Raw genomic sequence first — 12,813 nt, forward strand, 5'->3', positions numbered from 1 at the left:
AACAAAACTGACAAATCTACGAGAAATCAGAAAATCATTTCAACACATCTTCACTGAGTATCTATCCCTGTTTAAAGAGATATCAGGCAAAATATCTGTCACAGAATACATAAGTCAGTTGAAAGTCCCAACTCTCATCTGTCAACAACCACACAGAATTCCAGAAAAAATCAGTTACTCCTTTGAAGGATGAAATGCAAGTTATGAAAGACTAACGAGTAACTGAGTGGTCAGAAAGTGAGTGGTCAAATCCTGTGGTTGCTGTTCCAAAGGACAATGCCTTTCTGGGGACATGTATTTATTTCAGGGTACTGAATACTGTGCCTCATTTTAGTGGCTACCCACTACCCAGGGCAGGTGACTCGGTAGAGTGCTAGGTAAGGCACATTATACTCGCACCCATGACTTCTGTAAGGGATATTGGCAAGTCCCACTGGAAAAGACATCCAGAAAGCAAAACACATCTGTATGTTTCTTTGTGATCGTAGTTATGCCATTCGGTTTGCATGGTGCTCCAGCAATCTGCCAACACCTTATGGATACCTTTTTAACAGGATGTGAGAAGTTCTTGGTAGTGTACCTAGTTGATGTGGTTATTTATAACACCTCATGGAAGGAGTGCCTGACTCATTTGAGAGAAAATTTGAGAAGGCCTGCAGAGACAGAACTCACCCTAAAATACCAGAGGTGTATTTAGGTAAAGGAAGAAGCTTGGTATATAAGATACAATCTTGGGAATGGTGAGATTTCCTTTAACTTGACAAGGTAGAGGTAATTAAAAATAGCTCACAGCCAAGGACTGAGAAGTGGGTGAGATAATTTCTTAAACTTTTTTTGCTTTAGTGCTGTTGTTTTCTTCCTCGCTTTGCCACCATAGCCACCACTAATCAACCTTCGACAAAAACTGCGAGCAACCCATTGAAACTGACTGAAGCTTATGAGGCATCTTTCAACAAGCTAAAAATCACAGCGCCTTGGTGTTGTGAGAGGACGTGAGTTCGATCCCCGCTCAGCCTGCGTGGCGTTTGCATGTTCTCACCATGTCTGCATGGCTTTCCTCCGGGTGCTCTGGTTTCCTCCCACAGGCAAAAGACCTGTTCAGAAAGATTGGCGACTCTGTCACCCATAGCATGTGAGTGACAGACAGCGTGTTTCACTGATTTATGGATATAGCAGAGCAAGTCACCTTGGGTGAACAAGGTGCACGCTGATAACACTGCAAGACTCCAACTGTTTGATGGAAGTCGCTTTGGAGAAAAGCATCTGCTAAATGAAGTAAGGTAGCAATATAGTGTAACGTAAAAATCTGCAAATATACGTACCAAGTTCTGAGGTGCCCTGGTTTTCACAAGGTATTTTTGGTTTCAGTGGGTGAATCAGGTGACAGACAGAGGGAAATACTGACACAAGGTAAAGAGGGGGGTGAAACATAAAGAGGTTTGTTTGTGGTTGTGAATCACAATAACCAGCAAATACACTCTTGCTCAGCACACGTGCCCAGCGAACACACTATTCCTGCTCTTCCAGGGTACACAGATGAGCTCATGCAGAGTAGAACCAGCAGACTGTTCCAGGTAAAGAGATCGCATCATTCTCCTGCGTGACGCCATCCCGTCAGCACCAAAAAACTGGCCAAAGTTGAAAATGCCATTCTGAGTGTGAACAAAGTGCAACCGTGTTTAGGGTGTTGCAAGACGTCAGCTCATAGCATTGATGGTGCATTTCACTGCCACTTATAAAACCATCTAAGAGGAATTCAGGCAAATACAGCAGTTTTTAGAAATGCAAATGCAAATACTGCCAGCTCCTGATCTGGTCCTGGTGTAAAACAGCACGCCTTGAGGTCCTTGATCTGGGGCACATGCCAGCCTCCGGGGGAATACTAATATTACACAACTAGGATAAAACGTTATTGTTGTAAGCAGTTTCTAGAGCAGTTACCTGCATTCTGTCTGTCTATTCAGTGGTCTGGCAGTACAAACAGCAAGGACTTGCAAGTCTCAACCCTACCCTTACCCTAACCCAGGGGGAATAGGGGTAACAGCGCTGCTATTAATTAACCTGGAAATGATTTGGAATAGGGGGCGTGGTGGCGCAGTGGGATTGACCGGGTCCTGCTCTCTAGTGGGTCTGGGGTTTGAGTCTCGCTTGGGGTGCCTTGTGATGAACTGGTGTCCCGTCCTGGGTGTGTCCCCTCCTCCACCCCCCCTTGTGCCCTGTGTTGCCAGGTTAGGCTCCGGCTCGGGACAAGCAGCTTCAGCCAATGCGTGTTTGATCTGGAATAACGGTTGTTACTGTTCTTGTTATTTTTGCGCAATATGTCGATCAAGCTGCAAAGGGGGCTTTTCTGTAGCAGTTTAAAGAGTTGGTCTCCGCTTACACCTTTGCCTTAGCATACACACCTAAGTGAGCACATAGTTTAATTAAACCAAAGTTTTTTTTTGCCTGGAATTACTTTTGATCTAAAAGGCAAAATCTCATCAAGAGATTACCTTAGAGCAGCACTGTACTTGTGAGTACATTCACAGTGGAATCACCTTATTTGTGTAATTATGAGGCACTGACTGCCCTACGAAACTGGCCTATATTCTTCCTATTCAAAGATCATGTTGTAATAACCTCCTTGTGGTTGGTAGCAGGAGATAGGCAGAGAAAAAGCAGATAAGTGGATGAGATTGTATGATTAAGATAAGCAATTACAGTAAAGAGATAGACAACAGCAGTTGGCCATAAGTCAACATCAAAATGTACGAGCAGCCCTGCGATTCGTTACACTACTGCACAAATCAGGGGTCCTGCAACAGAAAGCCTTTGTGCCAACAGCTGATTTAAATGTTTCAGCTATTATGATCATATCACTACTCTGCTTGTGTCAGTAAAAGAAAAGAAAGCCAGGAGCACTTTCGGTTTTGGTTTTTATACATGTGCATTGTACTTGACTTGGAGTGGTTAGAAAACACTGAGAATAGAAGATGTATTTGTGCATACAAGCCACTGTAGACACCTACACTGCTCACTCAGCACTCACACGAAAGCAGGATTACGGTTCTCGCCGATGTACTGCAGCCCTTCGTTTTGTCACTGACAAATGGCTGCTGGAGCTGTGTTTCGTAGTCGCCAGCGGCGGCCCTAGGCCTTACTTTGTGTTGAAGAGAAAACAAAAGGAGCGGTGCTCGATTTTCCTTCCAACACCATGCGAAGCGACTACTTGGCTGAAAGCGGTAAAGCCGTAACGCAGCGAGAGCTCGCGGTGTGCTGGCCGGACAGTGCGGTAGAGCAAGGAAAGTTTACAGGTCCAGCTTGAGTGCTCAATAGAGCAATATGCGGTAGATGAGCCGCATAGTTCTCCTTCATCACTGCATGGTCGGCACCTTCTGAAGCTGACGCAACATCCATCATCAACAACCACTTGCCCTGAGTGGGGTCGCAGGGAACCGGAGCCTTACCTGGCAACACAAGACGCAAGGCCGAAGGGGGAGAGGACACACCCAAGACGGGACGCCAGTCCATCACAAGACACCTCAAGCAGGGCTCAAACCCCAAACCCACCACAGAACAGGTACCGGCCAAACCCACCGCGCCGCTGCTCCACCACGCCCCCCTACCCAGATATATCAATAGATAAATTAAGAAGCTTTGCAGAAAAGCTTAAGCTAAAAAGATGGAAACTTTTTTAGGCAGCTGTAGAACTCACGAGAAAATATGGCTGGAAAGATAGCCTAGTCCACGCAATTTTATTGACTAACTTGGCAAGATTTTTATGCGCCATACTGATTTTTAAATGTTCTTATAAACAGCGGCTAGAAGCTCATGTCACGTTCACGCCCACTACCCAATTGACAGCACCTGACTCCAGTTCCTGACTAACTGCTCACCCTTTAAAGAGACCCTCCTCAGCACCCATACCTTTGCGGAATCTCGTCAGGGACAACCGCCCTTCTTCGTGATGTCTTGTTCATGCACATCTCTAGTTCACAGTTCACGTTCTCCGGTTATCGACCCCTCGCTTTATTTCCCGACCATGTCCACGGATCCTCATCGCCGCTTGACCGACCCTTCGCTTCATCCCCTGACCACGCCCATGGATCTTTGCTCTGACCCCGACCGCCGATCAACCGACCCTTCGCCTGTCCCTGACACCGAAAACTTGCCTGATCCCTTGACTCCAGACGAACGACTCTGCGCTTGGGTCCAGCCGTCCCGGCTCCCTCGGTTCCGCGTGACAGCTGAAAACTAAAGTAACTGCTTCCTCTGTGCATAACGAGTTTAACAATGAATTCAAAAGCTGCTCTTTCACTCCCTTGTTCACGGACAAACTCTTTTCCCCAGCTTACAAGGCATAAAGTTGCTGACTGTGCGCTCATGTCCTACAACAAAGAGCAACAGCATCTGTGCAGGTGGCTTTTTGTCAAAATGCCTCACGATTAGAGGCCTAAACTGCTCTCTCTGTATCTTTTCTTACCCCCCAGACAGAGCCGTAAGCCAGCCACTCCATTGTAATGGCCTCCGTGCCTGTCCGGCTGCAGTGGGCATTATGATCCAGGCCCTCATCGCTCTGTGGGAAACAGGTTCATTATGGTCACACTTCACTGCTCTGCAAGCTCTCATTCATTTCTTAGTCTTACTTCCGACCGAAAATAAGAAAACAGTGTTCAGGAGCACATCCATCCCTATCAACTTGGCATTTGTATAACAGGAAAAAGGGCCACGGCGACACAGATCTGCAGGGCAAAAGACAGGAATGTGTCAAGGAAAAAAGCTCCCACGTTAGGTGCATGTACTGAATAGTGATCACAAAATGTACTAAAGTAGAACTGTATATGTATTTTTGTGGCAATCAAATTTTAATTCCAAAAGTACCTTCTCTGTATTTGAAACGATTCATCTGAGAATTTGATTTAGAATTTGCAATTATTTTAATGAAGAGCATAAACACTAAATTAAAATTGACTGAGCGACACTTACAGTAGAGTGGTGTAATGCGACACTTTTTATTTGAATGGATCAACCTGCTGAATGTTTACTGAAGTTAGAAAATATACTTTGGTCTGAGAATGCAATAGCAGGATGTTATGAATTTGAATGTTTTTGTATTGTAATATTTTATTCAATTAAATTTAAAAGTAGCACTGTTTATGTATCAGAAGTTTGATAAAAGAACAAATTGGTACATTATAAAATGATTATTAAAATTATAAATTGACAATCACGTTTGTTAAAGTTACTCATGTAACATCCATTAAAATATTTCATCAGTCTTCTGCTCTATTATAATTTAAATGAGAAACCTAATGAGGCAAAAGGGCTACAAATTATTTTTTTAAAAATAATGGGGTTTGCTAGTCAGATATCTAATAAGTAATTCAAAAACCGGTTATTCATAATGGCACTAATAACTTTATGCGAATAGCTTTATTCAAATGGTGGTTGTACTCCTCTCTTTTATAGGTGCTGGATGGAGACATAGATATTCCTTCAAGCAGTTTATTAACATGGTCATGCTTTTTCTATAACAAAAAAGCTCTGTGCTTCCTGTCTCTCTGTCACATTGATGATCTCAAGCAGTGATCATTAAGGTAAATCTAAATCACAGATTCAGTATTATTAACTTTGCCAGTGTTCAGCTGACATTTGCCTCCAAAGCAGCTTGCAGTGTTTTAAGATACTTACAATTATTTACCCCTTTATACTGCTGGGTAAGTTTTACTGGAGCAGTTCAGGGTAAATACCTTGCTCAAGGGTACTAAAGCAGAGCCAGGAAACAAAAATGTGCTTTGCAGAGTGAAACAGGAAGCGATCTTTGTTTTTTTACATATCGGTGAGCCAAATTATCAAAACAATGTATCTCGATCCAAAGTGTACCTTGGCTCATGCTCCGTGCTTCCTGCATAGACTCCTAACCATCGACGCTGGGTAGGAGCGGTTATTGATAATGAATGAATAAAAATATAGATTGAATAGACAAGCTATCAATAATTTCGTTACAAGTGTCGTAAAAGATGTTGGTGATTAATGTCATAAATAAAAATGTTTTCTTTTGGTATTTTATGTGACATTTTTGATCCATTAACTAGTTTTTTATTGTTCAAAATAATAGCAATAATCATCCCATGATCTGAGGAAAGGTGAGGAATTGAGTCATCTGGATTCCCTTGTACTTTGCCTGCTGAAGTACCACTGAAAAAAATAAGTAATTCTTTGACACAAAAGGTATCCAGGGCCATCTAATAAAGCTTGCACCTCTTGAATGAGCAGCTCACTTATTGTATCTCCGCACAGGCAACTAATTACTCCTTGCTGATACCCGACGTCTCGAGGAAGTCCAGCTGTGAGGCTATGGAAGACCAGCACTTCCTGATGGGATGATTGTAACTGTCTGAGAATTAGCTCTCTAAAAAGCCTTACAAACAGTAACCATCTTTGTTTACCTTAAAAGCCACAGTTGTCCAATCTATGGCTTAATGTTAGTTTTTTTTTTTAAGTTGGTATTTTTCTAATTTCACGTTTGGTAGGAAATATCTCCAGTGCTAAAAGGCAAAAGAGACCCTCTGGGGCCAACAGAGCAAGAACCCCAAGCCAAAGCTTTCACAAAGCATAATCCTCTCTTGCTTTCCTTTGGCAAACCACCGCTTGTATAATTAGGATGTAAGCTGCGTTCAACTTAGACAAATGAAACATTCAGTCAGATGATTACAAAAGTTGATAAACAACATTTAATGAGTAATTTATCTCCTCATAAATATATACAAATATATGGAATACAAAAAGTATAATCTATACATTATTCATACTAAAAACAGAAACAAGAACATAATCCACAGTCAGAATGTTGCAACCTTCTTGCAGAATTCATTGAGTAGAGCTGTGTTTGATTCCCAGAAACTCTGAGGGGTAAACATAGTTTTCACGGGAGCACCGCTGAAGCTGGGATCAGTCCCATTTCACAGTTTAGCTTACATTAAGGCAGGGGGACGGGCACTGTATATGTTCTTGTACCATTGGGAAGGCAATCTTCTCGAAGATAATTCAAAGGAGGAAATCCCAGTAAAATTCCAGCAGTTTGTCGAGGATTCCTGTAGGTTGTTCTCCCTTCTCCTAATGTAGCCCTGTCCACATTTAGAATTCCCAGCTGAGATATGTGCTTTCTGCACTGGGGAAATATTCCATTTGGGTTCCTTGGAGAAACTCCTGGTCTTCAACAAGACTCCCACCTGGCAAACCACAACTGAGGTGTTGTTACTTCCACCATGAGTCCACTTCTTGGCAAGTCAGCAGTGTAAGTCAGAAGGGCTCCAAGAGGACAGGGAGGTCTTAGTCAAGTACGGTTGAATGCGGTCAAATGTGGTCAGTCTGGTGAGCAGCAGGCAGCTCTGGAAGCACTGTCATCACAATGCCAACAGGACTGTGACGAGGCGTTATCTGCGTCCCCGGAAGCTGCCAAATCTCTGGGCCACTCTTGTGCAGGAAGCGCAGCACGTTGTCTTGTAGTAGTTGTATACACACAGGCGAGCTTGAACCACCACATTGCAGTTGAAATATTTGTCCTGACAGTTCTCATCTGCATAGATACAAGATGTGCAATCATGTCTTCAATTTTTGGACTTGGACTGAGTGTTCTCTTAAGTAACCGAAGCTACACTGCGGTAAACTGTCACGATGATCAGGGAGAATCCAAGCCCTGAGTAGACCCTGTGTAGACCCTCCTCACAGAGGGCACTGCACCCTTCTGTGTTCACCCACCTATCTCTGGGACACAGGGTTCCGGATGGCAGCTTTGACGCTCCTCGGGCTTTAGTTGCACGTCGCAGGCCTCACTGGGCAGCGTAGCATCTGAGAGACATCGCACTTCCCGGACCCGGAACCCTCCCTCACATGTCCTGGAGCACTATGGTTACAGACAGACATGCCCAGGCTAAACAGGGTAACGCTGCTCTGCACAACAAGCTCCTTACAGTACTGTGGTGTCATAATTATAAAACACACATTGCATCAATAAAGACATTTATAAAGATGTACCTCAAATGACCCCACTGCCTCATGACAAGCCCACTGTAAGGTTTCCGTAACTGACCAGTCCTGTCTTTCCTATTTGGTGAGCAGCGTGTGGGCTGTCATGAACATTTCTGGGTACTTACAGCGCTCCACTCAGTGTGGTACCACCTGGCTCCACAGGGCCGCAATTGGCAACTCCGCTGGTGGGGGGGGCGTTCCAGGGAGGAGCACTCATAGAGTGGCAGCACTGAGAAAGCACCATCAGTCTTGGTAAGGCACACCAACTCCCTTTGCTGGGTCCCTGGGCCACATTCTGCAGAACACTGAGAGAAAAGTGCCCCCTGTGTGACATCACCTTTGCACTTCATTAAACATGGAAGTATTTGTTAGATGTTCGGTTCAAATTTTTGCTGGAAATTATGGGTGGGGGTCCGGACATGTCCGATGTGAGATCTCAGAATGGCTATCATTATGACAGAAGGACCAAAGTGTGTGTGAATCTGCCACATGAACATGCAGAAAATGTCCTCACCTGACTCCATGGGCCAGCGAACCACTCTATTCGATCCTCGCAGGGTCTGTTGTCACACGCTCGGGAATCTGGGGGGCGCTCTGGCCCACAGCCCTCTAGCGGAAGGCTGCTGATGTGATTGTTCAGACAAAGAACGCTGCGGGTTTGCACCCCTTCACCACACTGGGCAGAGCACTGCAGAGAGGTTAGAGAGGTCAACTCCGACATCCGCAGACACATCCCAAGAGCACTGACAATCCACAAGTCACCCTCACGGAGCAGATCAATCCGTCTGATCCAAGTAGTGTCACAGTTGGCACAACATCCTTATTCATTGTTCTGTTCAACAGTGTGAGCTGAGTAAATAATAAATGATGATAATACAAAAAATAGTAACAAATACATTTACTTATTTACATGACACTTTCCTCCAAAGTAAACTACCATGCTGTACTGCCTACAATGATTTACCCATGTATATAGCTGGGTAATTTTTACTGCAGCCATTTAGTTTCCAAGTTCTGTGCTCAAGGCTACAACAGAAGGAGCAGGGATTCCAACCTGAGTCCCCTGAGTGCAAGGCAGTGGCTTTAACCAATAGACCCCTTTTTGCTCCCAGGCTACACTAGCTGCAAAAAAGGTGACTGAAGTCATATCATCTTCCAGTTTTACATTAATATTTATTCATAAAATGATGGCTTGTAGTTAAGTCAAAAATAAAAGACTATTTCATGGCCTGCATGGTAGTTTAGGCTTCTGGGAGTGTGTGTGTTAACCTGTACCTGGCTGCTCCACTCAGTGAAGAACCAGCTCTTAGCACAAGGGCCCATGTCACAGTTCTCCACGTCATCTGGCCTTAGCTTCATGTTGCACTCCTCATCCGCCACAAAGTCACCAATGTTGCTGACGCACCGCACCTCCCGTGTCCTTTGACCCACTCCACAGGGGACAGAGCACTAGGAAAGGCGGTGTTACCATGAAACGACAGAGCATTAAACATTAAACAGAAAATATTCTTTTGTAATCCCATCACTCAAAGATCATTCAACTCCAACTATAACATCATGAAACATTTCGCATTGAAAAGCTTTAAAGATATAGACCAAAAATTACAGAGACGAATGACAGTGTCTTTGTATACTTCCCAGATCAATTGAGAAAGTGCACAGGCATTTCCTGGAGCTCTCACACCTTAGCAACATGATGACAATAGTAAACGGAGGCTCACTCACACTAGTCCACTCGGTGCGGACTTGCCACTCGCTGCAGATCTTGAGCTGACAGGTGGTGGTTGTGTCGGGTTGCTCCAGGTGGCGGCAGCGGCTGGCCTGCACAGTTAGAGTGTGGTTGGCATAGGTCTGCCTGCAGAGCACCTGTCTGTGCTGCATGCCAAGGCCACAGGTCTTACTGCATTCAGACCACTCGCCGATGTCCCAGCTGCACAACACAAGAGAGTGGGATTATATATAAGGCCAAGGGAGAACCAGCTCAGCTTGACATCATAAAGTAACATAATCCTATGGTAACATTTACAGATATGCTTATCAGACACATTTTGCCAAATTAATTCAGCGCTTACAGTACAGCACTTTATGGCAAAAGCCAGTTCCCTCCCTAAGATTTGAACCTACTACCCTCTAATCAGTTCCTTAAAACACTGCTCTATAAAATACCATTACATGTCATCTGCTGTGCTATATACACCTTTGAGTTTAGTCTGTACTGCTTCTGTGTACAGGTATAGAACGGGGTCTCACAAGGTGGGGCAGGGCTCCACGCTGCAGGCCTCCTCCTGGGGGCTGGGCCTGGAGGTGCTGTTACACAGGCTGTCTGCCACCTGCTCGTGAGTGGTCCTGTGGACGCAACGGAACACAGTAGACCGGGAACCTGCAAGGGACCAACAATGTAACAACCTCCCAGACAACAGCCCAGAAACTGTGCAGTGAGACATGCGCGGGATGCTCGACATCAACACCCACCTCGGCCACAGGAGGCACTGCACTCCGTAGTGCCAACAAGTTTCCAGTTGAACTCTCGCTGAGGCCTTGGCACCTGGTTGTCAGGGACACGAGTAGGGTACCAGCCTCCACTGGCATGGTCATACCCACCCTGACCATTCAGAGTGTTCTCTAACAGACAGGAGATAATAACTCAGGCTCAAAAGCCTTTGATTCTCAACATTAGTTGCAGTTTAATTTGATCGCTCTAGTATATATCTCAGTGCACTCTGGGACTTGTAGTCTTAATAGTAGAACAGATAAAAAAAATTCACCGCTTAGCCTGGTACCCGGTGGTAACCATGGACTGACTGGATGTTCAATGGGAAGAATGAATTCATAGTGCACCCCTGGGTTGGGCTGCTGATAGATCATCTGATGTAGAAAGAAATGTTACGGATGAGCAATCCCAAGTAGCACCAGGCAGGTTTGGATGAGAAACTCATTTGGTAATTAGGCCTTGTTACTCACATAGACATCCAGGATTTCATTGGTGGGCCCCTCAGCTAGTAGGGACTCCCCAGCTGTGCTACTGATCTCATTGGGCCGGCGGTACAGGAACATGGTTCCCACACCCTCGTACTTGCCAGGGCGGTCAATAGCCCAGTTCCCATTGATGATGGACCGTCCAGAGCGACTACGCAAGGCTGCAAAGAAAACAATATTTCTAGTAAGAAGCTGCATTAAAGTAGCGGATGGGAACATTCCAGACGGTCTGAAATGCAAGAAAGGAGTGGAGAGCTTATTGTGGAGTTGGAAATCAGTTTGCTAACATTTATAGTGAAAGAATGAATAAAACACATTTTGATCTTCAAATCATTTGAAAAAATATGGTCAAGTGTAAGGGGGCGCGGTGGCGCAGTGGGTTGGACCACGGTCCTGCTCTCCAGTGGGTCTGGGGTTCAAGTCCCGCTTGGGGTGCCCTGCGATGGACTGGCGTCCCGTCCTGGGTGTGTCCCCTCCCCCTCCGGCCTTACGCCCTGTGTTACCGGGTAGGCTCCGGTTCCCCCGTGACCCCGTATGGGACGAGCGGTTCTGAAAATGTGTGTGTGTGGTCAAGTGTAGCTGGCAAGACTACAAACTACACACTTCAGAAGAAATTTTGAAAATAAGGGGAAAATGCCACATAGCACTGAATGTTGAAATATACAAATGCTGACAGTTTATTGTATGTGTTACTTCTTCCATTTTCTTTGGCTGAACATCTGCAAGCATTCATCTATTTGAATTCGCCTCTAATGCCTGTTCCAGTCACAGAATCCACAAAAACAACAGAGCTGTGAGACCTTCCAAGCAATATAATACTTAAGATGCGTTAGGGTTTTAAGAAGCTAGCTATCAAGTCCAAAAAATGTTCTGGAAGATGAGGCATTTTGAAGGATTTATTTCTTCAGTTGTACTCCTATTATTTTCATGGAGTACAGACAAAACAGCCTCAGAATAAACAATCTGAAACAGATTAATCCAATCAATAACGGTAAACAGAGAGACATGCAATCTTTGGAAGAAGAAGATGTGGTGTCCATAATTTACAGAGCACCATCACCTCAATGATGGCAAATGGATTTTCACATTTGAATTAAATTCCACAAACTAAATGACCTTGACATTGTCTGTTACACACTAAATAAATGGTACATTTGGTCTTGAACACAGAATGTGGTTTATGTGGGTAAAGTGTGGTTCTGAGAAGAGCAGAAAGCTGAGTTCTCAGCGAAAGCCAAATTCAAAATCTATGAAATCGCAATGATAGCTTGTCTCCACATGTAATCCTCTTTAAAAATTGTACAAAATAATCCATGCCCCTTCATCCTTGGCATACTTTTTACAAAATGCTTTTGAAAACTGCGCCATAGCTAGTCAGTGAGGCCTTCATAAAAGAGAGACTGAGGACATCCTGGCCATCCAGATTTTGATTAGAAAGAGGAAAGCAAGTTTGCATAATTCAGAAGTTGTTTCTACTGAATGTTCTGTGTCAGATACTGTAGACATATTTTCCTCTTCATATTAAACACTGACATTAAGAAAGCAAACATCATCAGAAAGCACTCATTTTCATGTAACTTGCTCAAGCCTTAAAGCGCATTCTTCATTCTGCAAAACATCTGCACGTTTCATCTCATCATGTATCTTGATATTGTTGTAAGTTTTTCAGTGAAAGTTCAGGGAGGTCATATTGCATTTCTAGTTAGCCAAAGGGTAAGACTCTTTATGTTCTATTATGTGGTCATTCAATAAATGGTTGATCTGAGATAAAACACTATTTGAAGACCAAGGTTTTCAAGACCTTTTGTGATGACTTGTAGCTGTTTA

The 12,813-nt window shown here is 44.3% G+C and overlaps 1 protein-coding gene across 1 annotated transcript in view; it reads right to left on the bottom strand.

Annotated features, from left to right (window-relative positions):
- Positions 1–6,868: 6,868 nt before the first annotated feature.
- LOC108926204 (thrombospondin type-1 domain-containing protein 4-like) overlaps positions 6,869–12,813 on the bottom strand; it is a 38,499-nt gene continuing 32,554 nt past the window's right edge. The window contains exons 9-18 of the mRNA XM_018738785.2: positions 10,972–11,147; positions 10,776–10,875; positions 10,483–10,632; positions 10,261–10,390; positions 9,736–9,940; positions 9,286–9,459; positions 8,525–8,698; positions 8,136–8,315; positions 7,741–7,885; positions 6,869–7,558 (exon numbers count right to left, since the gene is read on the bottom strand). Coding sequence (XP_018594301.2) covers positions 7,416–7,558; positions 7,741–7,885; positions 8,136–8,315; positions 8,525–8,698; positions 9,286–9,459; positions 9,736–9,940; positions 10,261–10,390; positions 10,483–10,632; positions 10,776–10,875; positions 10,972–11,147 — 1,577 coding nt within the window. The 3' untranslated portion in view covers positions 6,869–7,415. The remainder of the gene's footprint in view (positions 7,559–7,740; positions 7,886–8,135; positions 8,316–8,524; positions 8,699–9,285; positions 9,460–9,735; positions 9,941–10,260; positions 10,391–10,482; positions 10,633–10,775; positions 10,876–10,971; positions 11,148–12,813) is intronic.

This window comes from Scleropages formosus, chromosome 7 (genome assembly GCF_900964775.1).
Source record: "Scleropages formosus chromosome 7, fSclFor1.1, whole genome shotgun sequence".
Lineage (NCBI taxonomy): Eukaryota > Metazoa > Chordata > Actinopteri > Osteoglossiformes > Osteoglossidae > Scleropages > Scleropages formosus.